Below are 18992 nucleotides of genomic sequence, written 5' to 3' on the forward strand. Positions count from 1 at the left end.
CCTCTCTCCGTCGCCCCACACGGATCTCAGAGCCAAGAAAGTTCCCATGGGTTTCCTGCTCCCAGTTGGATGTTGCCTGCAGCAGAACCCAAAACCTTTTATGACGTGCAAGGAGAGCCGGGGTGGAACAAAGCAGCTGCACAGCTCGGCCATGCCCAAGGTCAGTATTATTACAATATACTCTGACAAAAATAGAATCTCATTTCATATCAATACAACAACAACGGAAAAGAACCCCCCCCCCCTCAAAAAAAAAAACAGTTTTCTGTACTGTTAGCATTGCTGACATAGTGAAGCTCACTATTTACAGTTACAGTAGCCAGGGGTAAAATACTACCAGGGAGATCAGAGAGGGGAAGGGGAAAGGAAAGCACAGCAGGTGAGGGCCCTCCTGATCCAGCATGGCTTCTGGTTGTGGGACAGGGACGGAGGTAGTGAGAAGGCAATGCTCGTGTTTGGGTCCGTGTCCAAAAAAGAAGTGAAAAACAGCGAAGTGGGGGGAAAAGGGAGGAAAGAGGGGTGTAAAGAGATGGGGAAGAGGAACGTGAGGAAACCTGCGGTGGAAAGGAGCCCGCAGAGCCCCCCCCCCCCCTCAGGTAGGGAGAAAGTGTGTGGTGATGGAGTGCCGTCAGTTTGGGGGTTGGAGAGCCCTGGGCCACATCTCTGCTTGGCGGGGAGCTTCACGAGAAGGAGAGGAGCAAAAAGGGGGGGGGGGGAAAGCATCCCTCTCCCCCATCCTCACCTCCATCCTCCTGCGTTCAGCATCCTCCCCAGTGCTGGAGGTCCCGGGGGGGGCGCATGCCCCCTCTACGGGGCTGAGTGCTGCTCCTCGCAGTGCCCAAGCAAGGGCTGCCCGCTGCCCCACAGCCCCCAGTGCCCCCCAGCCATATCCTACTGTGCCATGGGAGCGCATTGGGGGGGGGGTCAGCAGGAGGAGGTGGTTGGGGAGGGGAGGGGGGTATGGGGGAGGATATGGGCGTATGGGGGGGGGATATGGGGGTACAGATCAGAACCAGGCTTTGGTGAAGCAACCACGCTTTCAGTAAAGCAACGATAAGCATTTCCGAAACACATCAGTGCGTACTTCTCATAGGAAAATATACACGATTGTATTTCATTCTCCAAAAAAAAAAAAAAAAAAAAAAAAAAACCGTTAAAAACAAAAAAGCAAACTATAGCCCAAACACAATATATTAGCTGGTCGGTTCTTTTTTTTGTTGTTGTTTTGTCGTTTTTTATATATATATATATATATTTTTTGTCGCCGTCGTCGTCGCCGCCGCCGTCTTCCATTCGTAACACTACGCTTTGCTCAGGTCCCACCTTTCCTCTCTCTTTTTTTTTTGTTTTTTTTGTAAATGTTTTTTTTTTCTTCATGCATTTTATAGCCTTTGAGAATAAATAAGCTCCATTTTGCTTCCACATCTCTAAAAACTGCAGCATTTTTAACTATTGTCGTTTCAACCGTGCAATTATTTTTTTTGTGTGTGTTTTTTTTTTTTTTTTGCAACACCCCTTTTTAAAAAAAAAATGGGAAAATACATATATATATATTCAAACTAAACCCTATACAACGCCAAAAAAAAAAATCCAAATTAAAAAAAAAAAAAAATTATACACAATTTGTAACTGTCAACAGTACAGATGAGCACGAGAAATAAAAACCGCAAAGATCCGAACGGATTCATAGAAGCACGAAGGAGGGTGTTGGTTTCTTAAGATTGTCGTTTCTCGTTGTCTTTTGAAAATTAGGAGGAGTTTCCTGGACTCTTATGGGGAATTAAATGACCTGGGCAGAATGATGATGACCCCGAGCTCACGATGGGATGGGAGAGAAATCCCAATGCGCCGACCCAAGGCGTCAGTGCTGAGCTGTGGCGTCGTGGCGCTGCTCCGGTTTGGCACGGCTTGGCGCACACAAAGCAGCCCAACTCCACGTGGCTGAAAGCAGTGATGCTTTACGGTCGTTCTGTTGGGTTTGTTTGGGTTGGGTTTTTTTGTATTTTTTTTTTCCTTTTTTTTTTTTTTCTGGCTCTCTGAGATGTGAAGTCAGGGCGTGAAGTCAATGAGCAGAAATGTTCCGTCGCCCTCCAAGCGCCGCGCTGCTGCCTTCCCGCTCCTTTGCGGGGCCGGAAAAACGTTTGGTTGCGGTGTTATTTTTTCTTGCAGGACGGTCAGGAAAAAGAAAAGAAAATGAGAGCGACGAGACGTCGTCAATCCCACCTAATTTCCAAAGCGAGGCCGTGCAAAGAGCTGCCATGTGGGTCCGATGCACGCAGGGTGCTGGCGGTGTGGCTGCTTCCTAGATGGACGCGGGGACAGAGCTGGGACAGAGGGATGGAGCTGGGACGTGGGGACAGATCCACGTCACCTCGGTGTGGACAAGAAGCCCGGCGCACACCGTGCAGGGTTTGAGGAGGAGGGAGAAGGATTGGGGCACAGAATCTGCCCACGTGGGTCCCCCCCACCCCCGGAGTGCCACAATAGGAATGGAACATCAAAACATTTTGCATTCGGAACCAGATCAGCCTTTGGGGAAATGGTGGCAAACGGGACTTTTCAAAGGGTTTCAGCAGGAGGTCGCTGCCAGCACACCTCTTTCAGCTCCGCGCAGGGATTGTGGGGCTGCGTTGGCTCCGTGCTGCCTCTCCACAGCCATCACCGTTCACTCCCATCTGAATTTTCGGAGGCCTTCCTCTGACTGCTTGCCTTAAGTTGCCCACATTCATTTTCATCACAATCCGCCCCAGTGCAACAGGTTGGACTGGAACCTAACTCTGCTGGGATCTCTGGGAGGAGGCAGACGCACAGCCCTCATCCCCTGGGGAACTCCCTGTGCAGGATGAGTTTAGGTGCTGGGGCAGGTTCTGTGTCATTCTGCAACCACAAGCTTCAGTGGAGAGGAACTGTGCAGCCAGAGGACCGTCCTCACAGTCCTGAGCAGGGACAGGGGCAGAGATGGCACCACAAAGCAGCTCCAGAACTTCCCCTGCTTCCCTCGTGCCCTTTTTCCTTCCACTGAACCAGGTGGCTGAGGCTGCTGCAGAGATCCTGCGCAGCTCAGTTCACTCCTCCTGAGGCCTTCAGGCAAAATCCTTAAGGACGTTATTTCAGTGGCAATCCTTAAATAACAAGGATTTACTCCTAGCTTCTAACTTAAAGCTTCGACCCATACAGAACAGGGAATGCATTTTAGACACACTTGCAGCATTTTTTTTTGGTAAAACGACTGTTTCTCCCAAACTAGCCCTGCCTCAGCCAAGCACCCTGCGGGGCTCGGTGGGACCTCAGCAGAGGTGGCTGAAGGTTTTGGATGATTGTGGCCAGAAGCAGCGGTGCTCCCTTCTCTGCAGGGAAAGATGATGATGTCCACAACCACCTCTCACCCAAACAGCAAAGATCAAGCCTTAAACCTGTCTCGTGTTCCCCCTACACCTCCAAGCAATGCTGCAGCACACAGCCTTGTCCCATGGGACTGAACCATCCCCTCCTGCCCAGGCTGTGGGGAGGCCCTCAGGGATGCTCAGCACCTGCATCGCTGCACCAGCGCAGCCCCACAGCCCCCAGCTCCAATCCCTCTCCCTTTGACTTCCTTGCCACCCAACCTGGAACTCACAGCTCCCAGCTGTACGAACTGCGTGCGTCGCCCGTTGTGCTAGAATGAATGCCTACAAAATCCTAAAGCTATTTCTCAGGCAGTTTATGATAATCTCCCCACCCCAACCCCTAAAACCCGTTTTTGTCCCCAGAATCCTCCCCTTCCCCCCCCTCCCCTCCCCGCTGCGAGCCAGCGGCGCTCCTGGGGATGACGGGGACCCGTTATGTGACCCAGGTATCCAACCGCATGCGTTTCACTGAAGGGCTCTCCCCCTCGGCCTCACCGCCAGGGCGCAGTAGCCCCAGGGAGGAGCTGAAGTCGGTGCGAGTGGGATCATCTCGCTCACTGCCCTCGTAGGAGCTGGTGTTGCTGCTGAGGCTGTCGACAGGCGAGCGGCCGGTGGGCTCGTGGCGGGGCTGGTGGGGGAAGGTGCTGAGTGGGGTGGCAGTGTTTCGTTCCCGGTTGGGTGAAACGGGCTCCGACTTGATGCTGATGTTGGGGTTGGTGTTGACAGTCAAAGTGGTGGTGTGGGACAAGTGGCTTCCTTGTCTGAGCATCCACAGGAGCAGGGGAGGGAGGGGAGGAAGGGGAGGAGGAGACAATGGGAAGCCTCTCGTTACTCATCGTTCCAGCAGCCCTCTGCCCATCCGCAGAATTCATCACCCACCCTTCACTGCAAACACGACATCCCTACCAGGCCGGGACCTGATCCTGCCAACCTCATCCCCACCGGGCTGGAGCCCAGAGCAGCTCCCCAGCACAGCACCCCAAAGGCAGAGAGCATTCAGCAGTGCTCAGCCTCACCAACGGTTGTGCAAAACCATCAGAGCGTGGGGTTGTCTGGGCACTGCAGAGCTCTTGAGCTCCTGACCAAAGGATGAAGCACGCCCTGGAGCCCCTGCTGGGCAATGCACAACCTGCTCTGAGCAACTTGTGCTAGAGGCAGGTGCAAGCAGCTTTCCCCTGCGGAGGCTTTAGGGCTCCCACTGAACTCCTCCGTTTCTTCAGTCCCTGCTTCTTTCTGTTCTGCAGTCTCTGTGCAACCAAGAGCGAGCTGTTTCAATCTTTATTTCGACTGCAGTACTGTGAGAAAGCTCTGTGAGTGGGGATGCTTTATTTCCAGCTCCATTTCAGAGCACCTGTTCCAGCAGGAGTCTGCATGGATGGTTTTTTGGTTTTTTTTGGAGTAAAGCAATTCATTTTCCATGTTACAAATAGCCTTCCCTACGATGCCAGGACCACTATTAGCAGTTCCCTTATCTGCCATGCCTACTCCATGCCCTCTTCCTCTCCCGTGTCAGAAGGGAGCAATGCTCCTGCTGCACTTGGGCAGCCAGCTCCAAGCCATGGCTCTCAGAAAGCAGCACCCAGCCCTGACCTTGCCTGGGGACTCCCAGTCACCTCTGGGACAGCGGTGCCCAATTCCCTCCGCATCATTTTATTACCATTTGTACCATCAGCTGAGTGGCCCTGGGGCTCATTTCACTTACATTAAATTTCCTAGTGATACAGGAACCAGGTGCTGCTGCTGCTGTTGTTGTTGCTGCTGCTGTTGCTGCTGCTGCTGTTGCTGTTGTTGCTGCTGCTGCTGCTGCTGTTGCTGCTGCTGCTGCTGCTGCTGCTGTTGCTGTTGCTGTTGCTGTTGTTGCTGCTGCCAGGCAGAGATGTTGCCAAGGGACAACCCACCAGGTGAGCTGAATGCTGGCAGTGAAGATAACTCAGCACTTGTCAGCTGATAATCTGGAAGGGAAGGAGCTCTTCAGTCATTTCAATGTCAGGGCTTCTCTGACCCAGCCCTGGGCACTGCAGGAAGACAGAGACCCACTCAAGAGGTACAACAGAGCCGTGCCTTTCTGGGGAATAGCTCAGGGACTCGGCAGCTTCATAGAGATGCTGGGCATGGGAGGTGACTCTTCCAGCTTCGAGGCTTTTACTGTCAGAAACATAAACACTGCAGTGCCCTTGGTTCTCTCCAGTACCACACAACCACGGACATCCATGTGCAAATGCACACACGGAGACAAAGGGGACAGATTCAGTCCCTTACAATCTGCACATCCACCCTACAGCCAGTCTGAGCAGCTGGCAGAGAGGGGGCAGAGCCAAACCCACCTGTGTGCCTCCCCTCCTGCCCCCACGGCCATAAGGAGCAGGGGGGCAGGAGGGCCACTCAGTCTGCGCATCCCAGACCCACTTCTGCACAACCACAACCGGCTTCTGAGCATCAGCAGATGGCGCTCCCTCCCCATAGGAGGAGGCCAAGCTGCAAGGAGCCTGCCTCGAAGCAGGACCCACTGCAAGGAGCTGCACAGCCCAGCAGGAGGACCCAGCCCAACACTCTGCAAGTTGCCAAGGTGGCAACTCCTCAGCTACGCAGCACGGGGAAGGAAGCTGCTCTTCCAAGAGATGGCCAAAGCTTTGATCAGCCCTTTCCTCAGAGCCACGTCTGCATCTGATAGGGATGCAGATGCTCGATGCTGATCTGCCCTCACTCCACTCCTCCCCACTGCCTCTGTCATTTTGGGTGCCTGTGGTTTCAGCTTCCCCACCCCTGCAGCAGCAGCAGCAGCACACAAAGGAGGCTGCCAGGCAGCAAGCAATGCTGGCAGGCTGACGGCAGGCACTCCCTGCACAGCAGCAGCCCCATTCTCACCCCATGAGAATTCCCACTAGCGCTGGTCCTTCCACTTCTGCAAACACCCCCAGGTCTGACGACCCCGAGCAGCGCAAGGAAGGGCACACAGCTCCTGTAACCTCAGCAGCCCCACAGGGAGGACATCCCTAGGTTAGAAGTGGGAGGAACAAGGAGCAGCACCCAGGGCTTGGATTTGGTGCAGACATCTGCACCCCATAGCGATGTGAGCCCTGCCAGCCCTGTGGCATTCAGACATCCCAGCCACAGGCGCCCGGGTGGGAATGGTTTCTCTGCCTGCGGCTAAGCTGCAGGAGGAAAATAAATACCAAAAGATAACAACCAGCTCTACCCCCCGCCCCCCCTACAACCCCCCACCAAGACTTGTAGCAGTGCAAGGCCCAATTAAAACCTATTTCGGGGACTTTAGCAACACCCAGACTCATTGGTGGCCCGCACCGACTTCCACACAGGGGGAGAAGTCAAACAGGCATCTCCTGGGCTACACCTATTAATTATGTGAGGGAGTTCCCAGCACGCCTATCCTGGGTTCTTCCAGACGAGCAGCTTTCTGCATTTCTTCCAATTTTTTCTCTGAGCAAACACCAAAGTGAGTGATGAGGGAAAACATCCCTGCATCACTCCCTGGTGCCCCCGGGGGTTTGGGCAGGCTGCAGGTGAGCAGCCCCTTTGCTGGAGTTGCCTTGGGCTAGCACACACCTCACCAGCCCTACAAGCAGGATGGTCTGCATTCTTTCCAAACTTTTGGGTCCCTGACGCTCATTTTCATTAAGCCCCTATTACAACATCACTTGCAGCTTTCGAGAGAGCCCTGAGATGGGCGTAGCTGCAATTAACATCCACTTAAAAGCATCTTCACGCTGCCAACACCACGTAATGGGCTACGGCATGAGAACCGTGCCCTCACAGCCTTCCTGGATACAACAGCGAGTTCCCATTCTTAATATAATGAGTTTCCCCTTTGTTTTCATCTCGTGAAACTCTTGGCCTCCGACCGCATCTGGCAGCGGTGAGCTGCACCAGATGCTCTCTGCAGCCATTCAGGGAGATGTGCAGGAGGTGGCAGCGCCCTCACCTGTGTTGTACGCAGTCGGCATGGCAGAGAACGGCAGCCCCTGTGTCAGCAGGCTCGGGGTGGCCACAGAAACAACCGGTGTGGTTAGAGAGTGAGTCGCCTGGGAGACACCTAACCGCTGTGTGTTCTGCTGGGGAAGCAAATGGAAGCTGTTACAAGGCGGCCCGCTGCACCCCAAGCCCCAAACCCCAGCAGGTTCCAGACACCCACGACCTCCGTGAAGCTCACGGGCAGCTCAGGGAGCCCTTGGATCACTTTTCTGCTCAGGGCTGGGGGTTTTCTGCACTGTGCTGCAGCAGCGAGGTGCCTGTTTGTAAGGCACAAATCCTTACAAGCCCCCCTGCCCATGCTGAAACAAAACCAGCTGCTATTTCCCAGAGGATGCATGCGATTGCCTTCACTGCACTGGGAGAAAATCACGGTACGAAATCAGTGCCTGGTGCTGCACAGGGCTGCTCCTCCTGCAGCACGGGCAAGCCCCTGGCCTCCAACACAAGATGCAGACGTGAGGCACAACTGAGAGGACTGTAAGGGTGCTGTGGCATCCTAGAAACCAGCTCTCAGCAGCCCCTGGGCTTGGTGCCCTCACGAGGTTGGGGTGACTCAGGCATTAGCAGGGTCCCTGGTGGAAAAATCCTGCGCTCATCTGGGTGCACGCCAGCCTCTCCCCACGGCTCTTCAGGCGGTTACGTGGGCAGATCTACGGGTCAGCTTCAGCCCTGTTTACAAGGCAGATAATCTGGGCTGCCTCTGCTGATCTGATTTAAATCAGACTCAAGAGGCTTGCCTCTAATCTGCAGCACCCCCGGCACACGTCACCTCGTGAAGCCTGGGGCACTGCCCAGCTCCCAGCACGCCTGGCACGAGGCTGCTGCATCCCCTGGGGCACAGCCTGCACCAGCACAGCAGCACCCAGGGCTGCCATGGAGTTTTAGGGCCAGGCATGGGTGTCTGCACCAACACAGGATCTCCTGGGGTGCACTCAGCACCTCAACCCTGCCCTAGAAGGGTATGCAGCACCCACCCGCTGCCGAGGAAGGCAATTAGCTGGGTGCTAATTGCTGAAGAGCTGAGGCCGTCAGAGGTTTTCCTGGCTTGCATCCTGCTGGCAGTCACCCTAGGGGGTGCCCACTGCCCCATAGGGCAGGGATGCTGAAGGGGAATGCCATCACCAGGAGCTCATCCCCTGCAGTCTCAGGTGTGTGGCCTTGCCATGCCACAAAGCAGCACCTAGTTTTAATCCCAAACCATGCAGGCAAAAGGTGCTGACATGTGCAAGATGCCACACATAGGTTGCAAAATACCCTGAGTGGCAAGCTGCCACTCAGGCTTGTTACAAAACCATGCAGTCATGCTCTCAGGTGACATGGTGGTGCACTGGTGGAACAGATTCTGCCCTATGCTTACAATGGGAAACAGCCCATGGCATGCAGAAACATGGAGGGGTTTCACCTTCCTGACCCCACTAAAAGCAGCTCCACAGCTTACATTGGGGTGGCTGGGAGCATCCTGGGGAGAGCAGGCGGGTGACATCCCAGGGAAAAGAGAGCTAGGATAAGAGCTGGGGGCAACATGCAGGGAGGGGATGCAGAGAGGTGGGTGACTGCAGCACTGAGCCTGCAGAGCAGCTGTGGGCAGATGGCCCCCACCTGCAGAGCTGTGCCAAGCTCCCTGTCCCTGTCCCCCTCCTGGATTCTGTCACCTCGCTGCCAGCTGGGGTTGGGCAAGGACCACATTTTGCTACAGGCAGAGTCAGCCTGGCAGCTCCAATTAAAACTATTCATGCTAACCTGGCTGATTTTTGCCTAAAGCCAGCTGCTCCTTCAGGCAATGCCCTGCGGCAGAGGGAAGGGTGAAGTGGAGGTGCTGGCTGTTTGGAGGCTGCAGGTGGGGAAACTGAGGCACAACGCTGCCAGGAATTCGGGTAGGGAAGGGAGGTTTGTAGGGCACGGAGAGGAGCAGAATTCAAGTCTGCAAAAGCCTCAGCCAGCCCTGGCCCTGGCCAAGTATCTCCTCGCAGGCTGTGAGAGGTCCTGCCTCACTCCTGTGCTTTTGGAAAGCTTTTCCCTGGCTGTGTTTGCTGCATCCTACAGTGGCTCTCGTCCTTTCCTCACTGCGCTGACCTGTCGCCCATCTGCCCTGAACCAGAATAGCAACAGAAAAGGGTGAATCATTGCCACAAACAAGGTGGTGTTCACTTTGCTGGCAGAAAGGAAAAAAAAAAAAAAAAGAAAAAAAAAAAAGCCATAAAAATAACACAGAAAATTGCCCCTGTGCACAAACAAGGGCTGGTGCACGGGTGAGCCAGGCAATGGATTCACACAGGCTGTAAATAATAGCTTCATAGGAAAATAGGAGAGAGCCTATGCTACTCTCCCCCCCCGCTGCGGGCCAGGTTTCCCCATGCCCCCTCATGGGGACAGCAGTGCCCAGGTTGGCTGTGTGGCACACAGGCACACGGGGTGAGTCCCTAAGGAGGATGAACCACCTGACAGCTTGCGTGACAGCCTGCAGCTCAGCCCTTCCTTCCGATTTGTCTAAAAACAAGGGGGGTTTTGTAGCTCCTTTAAGGAAGGGGGCAGCGACATCGATGCCGCGCTCTCAGCAGAGTGGCCAGTCAGGGATGCAGGGACAAACGGGAGAAGCGGCCCAGGTCACAACCCCACCACAACGCACTCTCAGTGTCACTCACCAGAGCCAGGTGATCCTCCGTCTGCCCGCACAGGAACGGGGAGAAAACCAAGAGGCACCATTAACCCGCTGCCCTCACCCACCGCCGCCGCACCCCGCGCTTGCCGGCTGCTCGCAGGGACGGGGCGCGCGTCGCACGCCGGGTGACATTCGTGCGCGCAATGAGGGACACGCAGCGGGTTCGGTGCAAAGGGAAACGCAAAGGGAAATCCTCCCAGCTCCCACCGGCACAGAGGGGAAGAGGTGCCTGTACCGAACCCACGCTGGTGCCAAGCTCCCTGGCAGTGCCACGCGGCGCTGCTCACCAGGTGGTGCATCAGCCCTTTGCCGCTCTGCGAGGTGATGACGCGCAGGTCCGGCTTGCGGCTGTTGGTGGCGAGCTGCGTGCTGTGGGGTGGTGGTGGAGGGGACTTGGCTGGGATGATCTTGCCCAAAGTGCTGCCGTTGGAGACGGGAAGGAGACCAGGGGAGGCACGAGCGCTCACGTAGCCGTTGCCTGCGGGAGAACGGCCACAAGGTGAAACGCGTGGCGATGGCGAGCCCTGCGAAGCTGTCCTGGGTGTGCAGAGCAGGGATGCAGACCCCCATGCATTGAGCAGCTCCTCGCCTGCAGGAGCCCACGGGCATCACCGCAATGCTGCAGTGCTACCTTCAGCACGACCCCTGCACGCTGCTGGTAGCAGGGCAGCAGGGCCCTGTCGAGGCGGATAATTGCTCTCACGTTCACTTTTGAAGCTGCTTTTCGGCAGCAAAAAGGGCTGTGGGCAGAGCGGAAGACCTGGCGCACTGATCCCACTGCCCCTTTGAAGATCTGAGAGTCCCTCCTCCTCCTCCTCCTCCTCCTCCCGCTGCCCCACTTAAGGATTTTATGTGCAAAGAGGAGAAGGCAAAAAAAAAAAAGAAGAAAAAAGGGAAGGAAAAAAAAAAAATTTAAAAAGGAAAAGATTTGATGAACATCAGGAAGGGAATAAATTGGATCAGATTACTGTTCTGATGAGGGCTTTTTTTTTTTTTTTTTTTTTTTTTATGAATAGGCCCCAAAGATAGAAAGGCGTTTAGCAATCACCAGGATTCAGCCCTCGTATTCACTGCACGTTAGACCAGGAAAAATAGGTCGCTGATTGCATTATTAATCACATCTACCACTGCTCTACATCTGCATTTCAGCTGGCAGCGGCAACGCTGCAGCCATGGCAGGTGCCCACTGCCGCCCCAGGCCAGGCACACTGGGGATGGGATGAACCTGGCGAGGACACAGCCTTGCCCCCCAACCCTGAGATGGGAACAGAGCCTAAAGGAAAGTTAAAACTTGATGCTTTTGTTGCTGAGATGGCATCAACATCAATGCGCACGCGTGCAGCTCCAACGGCAACCACAAATTCGAGGTATGCTGCCTCACGACGGCGGGCAGCTGTTGAGGTGGGTGGGCAGGACACCGGTGCTGTGGGGTTGGGGTGGACGTGTCTAATGAAGTAAAACGCCTGCCATGCTGTGCCTAGACGGAACAACAACGTGCTGCTCTGCACAGGGGAAAAATGCACGAATGCAACATCTTCAAAAGTGTAAAGATGCCCAAACGCAGGGAGGCTGATGGACGCAGTGAGCACAGGGTGTTTCCCTCCAGATGCAAGGTGGCACAGCAGAATCTGCATGGCTGCAGAATCCAGGCCGCGGCCACCCGCAGCTGATGACTCAGAAGCTGCAGGTAACCTCAATCCCGCAGAGCGCGCGAGGAAGAGGAGGACAGGAGGACGAGATGCCCCAGGGACACAGAAGCCCCCCGTGGACGGAGGGCAGGCAGGGCTGGCCGTGCCCCGCTCCTCACGCCCGTTTCCTGGAGCGGCGGCAGGAACGCGGGGAATGCTGCGGTGCTGCGGTGACGTCAATGCTGACATTCAGCAGCTCTGCCAAGCTCCTCGCTGCCACGGCTGCTCACAACAGCTGACGTGGGGGCGGCGGGTGGCTTTGGGGGGCAGCAGGGCGGGGGGGTGCAGCCCCACACAGCCCCCCTCTCCCTTCTAGCAGAAGCCACCCCATCCCCACGCGGGCTGGCGGTGCTGCAGAAGTGCTTCCGAACCAGTTTGGGTTTCACTGGGGTTAATGCCAATAGCCAGGCTTCTCCAGAGTGAGCCTCTGGCAAAACTAGCATCAAAAGGGACAATCAGGGGGCAGGGCTCTGCTCGCCTGGGACAGCAGGTGCCAGAGGCTGTGTGTTGGCTGACCTGAGCCGCGGGCAGGAGGCATTATTAGCTCATTTTATAGCCGGGGAGTTAAGCCACACGGCCTGAGCTGAGTTAGTGCTGGGGCTCTCGCAGTGGAAAGGGGCCTTAATGAGCTTTTTTCCTCGCTGTAAAGTTCCTTTACAGGGCCCAAGTGCATGGAGGAATCAGGTGTTAAGTAACTCAGCTGAGGTCAGCGGAGGAGCGGGTTTCAGCTCGGGGTGCTAAAGCCCAAATCAGGTCTTCTTTTGTCTGCCAAAAGCCAAAGCTCTTTGGTTTGTAGCTCTTCCAAAGAGCAAGGACCTCAGCCCCATGAAGCACATCACTTCCCTGTATCTCTGATGGAACATTGCAGAGAGGCTGGCCTGGAGCATCTCCGGCAAAGCCTCTCGCTGCCAAACCCTCCTTAGCATTTCTCCATTCCCCAAATGTGCTGGGTTGAAAGGAAAACACACATTCCTGTCTTATTGATGGGAAATGGAGGCACAGAAGAGAGAAAAGAGCCCAGCCTGCTAGTGCCAGCCCCACACTGCTCCTCACTTACCCACAGGACTCGGGCAAGCTCCGTTGGTGTTGTTCAGGTCACCCCCAAGCATCGCCCCTATGAAACAACCAGAAACACGGGGTCAGGGCCATGCTGAACATCGCTCCTGGGGGAGGGAGGAAGGCAAAGGAAAATCAGCAGTGCTGCATTCCCGGCGAGAAAGTCCTGGGCAAAATGAGCAGCATTCCTGGTGATCAGGTTTGGAAACAATATCCAGGCAGATCCGTTTCCTTTGGGCAGCAGCCAGGCGGCACAAGGGCCTGGTCCAAAGCACACGGCTTGGAAAACACTGTGGCTATTTTGTTCCAAGCCTTCTGGAGGTACACAGGGGCTGTGCTGCAGGGAAATGAGCCCCAACAGCACAGTGTGAAACACTATCTGCCCTGTAACGTTTGCACCGAATGGAAACCACCCCTAACACTGCCAGCGCTGCTGCAACGCTGCCTTCCGTGGCTCTGCTGCACGAAGGTGAATGCTTGGACAGCACTGGGAAAAGCAAAGCAGGGGCCTCAGGCTGCCCAATAACAGATCCAGCTCCATCACCCCGAGACAGGAAACTGCATCCAGCCACTGCTGTCAAAGCAGGGCTCACGGTGGCAGCAGGCCCTTGAAAGCACCAATGCCAGCATGCTGCCGCGCAAGAAAGGCATTTTGTTCCCCATGTGAAAGCGTGATCATGGGTGTCGTGGTCCCAAAAATACTTTATTTGGCAAAAGGGTACAGAGTTCCCTAGAGCATGGCAGGCACCATGCTCCCTGCAGGGGATGGGGATGCAAACAGGGTCTTGGTTCCATTGAAGTCCTTGAGCAGACGGCAGCAGTGAGCACTGAGCAAGCTCCACGCCAGCACTGCCTTTGCTTTGGAAACAATAACGCAGCTCGCTGCATTCCTCTTGACTGCATTGTTAAAAAAAAATTTTATATATATATATATATATATATATATATATATATATATATATATATATATATAAAAGAAATAGCTTGTCTCACATGCAAGGCTCTGGCTCCTATAAACAGGATTTCTTCCGTGTCCCAGGCAGTGAGTGAATGAAATGCAGATGGTTGGACTTGGAACACCTCAGTGCTCGCAACCACAAAATTATTCCCCCTTGAAACAAATGTTTCGTGAGCTGGATGGAAACGGCAAGCGCCGAGCAGGCTCTGCTTGACAGCAAAGCCTCTTTTTTTCTGCAGAGGCCAGCAAGAGGGCAGGGGTGATGCCTACAGACAGAGCCACAGCGCAGGAGGGAGATGCTGCTCTTTGGAACCAGCAAAAAGATCCCTTTTCCTCTGAAATCTGGGGCCCTGCTCCTCATGCCCAACTCCTTCAGTCTTTCAGAGAGCCAGGGCAGCCAAACCAACACTGCCTCTGCCATTTGCAGCCCAAACGACTTTTACAGACCATCTGCAAGGACCGAAATAGCAAGCAGGGGCTTTCTGCGTGCTATTATTATTTATGATGGCACCGCAGGAGAGTCGGGCTGCGGTCACATGTCCCCCTCACTGCAGGGAGCGCGGGTGACGAGAGCCTTTCCCCAACCTGCTCTCACCACCCCACGCCAGTCCCCGCTGGAAAGGACCACTCCTCGGATCTGTCAGCAGGTCTGTGTGAGTAATCGCTCAGCAACCAACTGCAGCCACCGCAGGCTGAGGCAACAACAAAAAAAAAGGCCCTTTTTAGGCAGCGGTCCCACGTCCCCGGCGGCTCTGGGACACAAGCAGCCAGACCTGGGCTGGGAAAGACACCGGGTGACTCACAGCCACTCGCACCGCCTGATGTGAAATATCCTGATGTGGAAAAGCAAGGGTGATCCCTGGGCAGGGAGCGGTCGCTTGGAGTTTTGGGCTTCTTGCAGAGGGGATGTAGGACCACTCACCTGCGCTGGCTGGCCGCTGCGGCAACCCTGGGGACACGGTGTTCCTCTGCAGTGCTGGTTGCTGTGGTGAGAGGAGCCGGGGGTCAGTCAGCGATGAGGTTACCAGGGATTGGGTCACCAACGAGCTGCCCGGGCTGCTGAACTGCAGCGTGTTCTGGTTGGTCACAGGAACCGTCACTGGCATGGCAAAGTTTGGCGTGGGCACTGCAGACTGAAGAGAGAGAGCAGGAGGTGAAGGGGAGCAGGCAGAAGGACGTGCTCACTTTGCAGGCTCCCAGCAAGGGGGGGAGGGGGCAGATCCTGCCTGGGATTGGCAGCAGCGTCCCATGGCTGCAGGGGAGTCAGCGTGGCCACCCCAAGCCTCCACGCTGCTGCACTTCCATCTGCACGGGGTGTGATGCACTCATCCATCTCAGCATCTCGGGGCAGCACTGGCACAGGAGCCCAGACAGACTCCTGTGGAACAGCACGGAGTCTGCCTAGACACATCACAGATTTGCCACTGGCTGCTTTCTCTTTCTTTTTAGGCCCACGTTTATTTTCCCGTCATGTTTTCAGAGCTCAAAGCATCAAAGAGGGGAGAAGTGCCGTGGGGTTCCCCTTGCAGCACCGCCCCCTGCCCCTCTGCAGAGTGGCTCCAAGTGCCAGGGACAGGCTAGCAGCGCCTCGTGCCCTCCAGGTGACACTGAGGTCTGTCCTTCCACCACCAGGAGCTGTGGGGCAGGAGGAGGAGGTGACCCGGTGGGAGCAGGAGGACGGCTCAAGCCCTATCCTTGTCTGCAGGTCGAGGACCAGCTTCACCTACCAGCGTCCCCACAGGAACCAGACTCACCGTGATTATCCCATCAGCCTTTCTTATGTCACTGATTTGCTCTTCATTAACAGGAACAGGCACCTGCTTAGAGGCTTTAGCAGGGGCTTTGTTAAAATCCCACTTTAATTTGCCAAGGGCTGGGAAAGCAGAGCGCTCAGTGCCACCAGGCAACACCCAGCGTCCCCACCAAACACACCAGCAGGCGTGGAGGGAGCCAAGTTCCCAGCACCATGGTGTTACAGGGTGCTGTTCCTGGTGGTTGAATTCCTTTAAGGGGAGAGGAGAGGAGGGAAGAAGGGACGGTGCTCACCAGGCTCACTGCTGGAAACCCTCCCACCCGCTCAAGGGCATCCTGTCCTTCAGAGATCCTGTGGCCCCGAGCTGGCGCTGCAGCACGGCTCCAAGGGCTCTGGGGACTGGCGTGTCCCCTCCCAGGGCTGTACAAGCCTTAACACAGCCCTGGCCCTGCAACCAGGGGTTGCAACCAGCTGCAAACAAACAAACAAACAAAAAAAAAGGTGGGGGGCCACGGGGAGCCTGGCAGGTTTTGTCAGGTGTGTGAACAGCGTGGCAGCATTGTGCAATAAATCACTGTAAGCACGTGTGTGTGCGTTCCCAGAAGAGGGAATGAAGAGCAAAACCCGGTGCCTCACATCCTCAGCGAGGATGATCAGAGAGCAGCATCCAGCCCCTGTGTCTCCATGCTGCTGCCAGGCCAGCGTGCGACTGGGACCCAGCACCAGTGCCTGGGGGTAGCTGGGGCACAGGGGCTGCTTGGACGCACTCACACCTCAGTCCAAAATCTGGGGAGAAGATGCACACATCAGCCAAGCCCTAATGATGTCTGATTCTGTCAAAAGCCATTGCAAACACGCTCCGAGCGCAGAGGGACTCTCCACAGCGAACGCGGCTGCTGTTAGCTAACGAGCCCAGTTAGTTCTCATCACACACAAAAACACTCCAGCTGGTTAAAAAGGAGAAGCGTCACCTTCAACAGCACACGCTCTGCTGGAACTGCTCCATCCCCACTGCACAGGGGGTTTAGACAAGGAGCCGGATGCTCTGCCTTGAACCCCCAGCACCCAAATGCCCCCCTGCCCAAAAACACAGGCAGGCCAGGGCTAGTGCAGGGGCTGCAAGGGGATGGAGCTGTGCCTCCACCCCAAGCAAGCCCTGGTGGGGTCAAAATCTCTTCCCTAAAGAGCGAGATGCCACCGAGGCAAAACGCCTCGTGCTTTGCAAGCTGAGTCAGCAAAACCAAAGGGGATGGATTTCAAGACCCAATTTTCTTGAAAAGCCAGAATTTTTAACCTGTGTGGGCTCGCAAAGCGTGGAAGGGCAGATATCTTTTTTTTTTTAAGGTCGGGAGGGGGCTGTGTCGTTTCCTATTGCTGCATCCAGCCCTTGAATCCAGCCCTTAGCCTCCCTGCAGCGTCCATGATGGCTGCAGTGACACGGGGCTAATCCCACTGAAGGAGGTTTGCCTGCACCGCCAGCCCTCGCTCCCACTGTTAACAACTAATTTGACACGCGTTCCCCCCTCCCGTCTTCTGACACAAATCCCTTCCAGCGCTGTCCTGATGCCACCCCGCTGACGGGCCTGGGATCACGGGCTAAAACCTCACTGGATTTCTGCCATGGCCACCAGCTGCCCTGAGGGCTTGATGGATTTGGGTGGAATTAAGGCAAAATGGCCCAAAGTGTGCTGACCCAGTGCTCCTCCCTGCTAGCTCACAGGGGCCTGGGGCTCTTAACCCACGGAAAACCCCTTATGGGGGGCAAAAGGGTGGCCAAGGAGACTCAAATCCAGTACTCATGGACAAAGGGCAGATGAAGACCTGACCCAGAGCCCAGGGATGCTGGCTGAGTCGCCCGGGGGGCTGCTCCCACATCTCCAGCTGGGAGACCAGAGGGTCCCCAACAGCTCCTGGTGCCGCTTCCACCACCAGCCACTTTCCCCCCTTTTCTGCCCTCGTTTCCTGCCCCTCTGGGTGCATTCAGGGCCCTGGTTCCCACGGCACAGCACGGCTCCAAAGCAAAGCCATGCAAGACCCCCGTCACCCAGAGGCAGCCGGGGCGGGAAGGGCTGCAGGCCACCAGCTACTCACTGCGAGCCGGTAACTCTGCATCATTTTATCAAACTCCTCATCAATCTTTTTATATTTCTCCTCCGTCTGCGGGGTCAGTGCAAACACTTCATCCCCTTCCGGGCTTTCGCATTCCCTGTGCTTCTTGTTCAGCGCCTGTGTGACGTTGGGGGGGGAGGGGGAAGGGGGAAAGGGGAGGAGGGAGGGAAGGGGGCAGCAGGGGTGTTGGGGAAGGAGTGGGGACGAGGTTGGGGGGGAAATCGAACAGAAGAAAAACAGAATAATGAAGGCTTTCCGGCCACAGAGCAGCTACTTACACCGTATCGCTTGAACAGGATATCCAGATCCTCGCTGCCTTTACGGTATTTATCCTCCATCAAGGGGCTCTGGTCTATCGAGTCATCTCCGTCGGGTTCCGGGCTGTCACAGCCATTAAAACCTTTCTTTCTTAACGTCTGAAAACACAATCAGGACAGTTTGAGACCTGGGACTGGTGGGGTTCTCCCGGAATGTCCCTGCAGCACAAAGGTGGCATTAAATGATAGGGATGGATGGAGGGAAAAACTGCCTAGATCTCAAAAGAGCAGCGTGTGCTGGTGCTGAATTTGGACCCATACGAGCTCAGATGAGGGTTTTGTCACCTCCAGTCAGCACGATGACAAGGAGGGGAAATGAACCTCGAGGATGGGATGCACCCTCCTGCTAGAAATAATAGGTAAGATGTTATTGCACATAGAAAACAGGGCCAAAAAGCAGACACAAGTCCTGGTCATCTGCGCTCCCTTATGCAGGAGCTTGGCAGGATGGGCACTCAGCAAAAAACCCAAGCAGGGTTTGAGCAAAAAGTCCCTCTTTTCACACAGCAGAAGCCAATCTGCAGCCTGTGCTACGCGTGCACATTTAATCATTTTATTTTCAAAATACCAAAAGCAATTAGGCGTTATTATGGAACCATCACTTGCCAATTTTTTTTTTTTAAGTCGAAGCTACAGAATTTCCTGGAATTCTTGATCTCTTTTCATGCCAAATTCAGAAGGGGGAAAAATAAAGGCCTTGACAATTCTCCTCTTCCCTTCCTAAACAGCTAAAAACACCTCTGCTTCAAGGCCAAAACATCCTGGAGCCGTTCTGCTCTACCTGGAGCCATGCAGGCAGTGCAACCAGGAGCTGTTTGCCTCCCACTGCCATCCCAGTAAGCTCCCCTCCCTCCAGCTGAAACCCCTCCGTCTTTGCACCCGTGCTTCAACGCCAGCCACTTTCGACGTCATCCAGGCTTGCAGAAACCAACACCATTTTGCCAGCCATGGCGCTCACGTGGTAAATTCAGCAGCAGCAGCAAGGAAAACCAGCAGATTCTGACATCACCTCTCCAAAAGAAACAAGGCTTTCAGAATGCTTCACCACCCCAAGTTTCACGCTCTTCCTTTGGATT

The 18992-nt window shown here is 55.2% G+C and overlaps 1 protein-coding gene across 18 annotated transcripts in view; it reads right to left on the reverse strand.

The window, feature by feature from the left end:
• Nucleotides 1-1324: 1324 nt before the first annotated feature.
• The window catches only part of MEF2D (myocyte enhancer factor 2D), a 49030-nt gene continuing 31362 nt past the window's right edge, over nt 1325-18992 (reverse strand). For 11 of the 18 annotated variants that reach the window (XM_052670791.1, XM_052670799.1, XM_052670798.1 and 8 more), the window contains 8 exons: nt 17878-18015; nt 14660-14870; nt 12781-12837; nt 10323-10513; nt 10019-10039; nt 7327-7456; nt 5089-5338; nt 1325-4147 (listed from right to left, as the gene is read on the reverse strand). In XM_052670791.1, the coding sequence (XP_052526751.1) occupies nt 3820-4147; nt 5089-5338; nt 7327-7456; nt 10019-10039; nt 10323-10513; nt 12781-12837; nt 14660-14870; nt 17878-18015 (1326 nt within the window). In that variant the 3' untranslated portion in view covers nt 1325-3819. Of the gene's footprint in view, nt 4148-5088; nt 5339-7326; nt 7457-10018; nt 10040-10322; nt 10514-12780; nt 12838-14659; nt 14871-17581; nt 17717-17877; nt 18016-18992 lie in introns of all 18 variants that reach the window. The other 7 variants (XM_052670804.1, XM_052670805.1, XM_052670809.1 and 4 more) reach the window with 7 other exon arrangements.

This window comes from Tympanuchus pallidicinctus, unplaced genomic scaffold, assembly GCF_026119805.1.
Source record: "Tympanuchus pallidicinctus isolate F22 unplaced genomic scaffold, pur_lepc_1.0 scaffold97, whole genome shotgun sequence".
Classification (NCBI taxonomy): domain Eukaryota; kingdom Metazoa; phylum Chordata; class Aves; order Galliformes; family Phasianidae; genus Tympanuchus; species Tympanuchus pallidicinctus.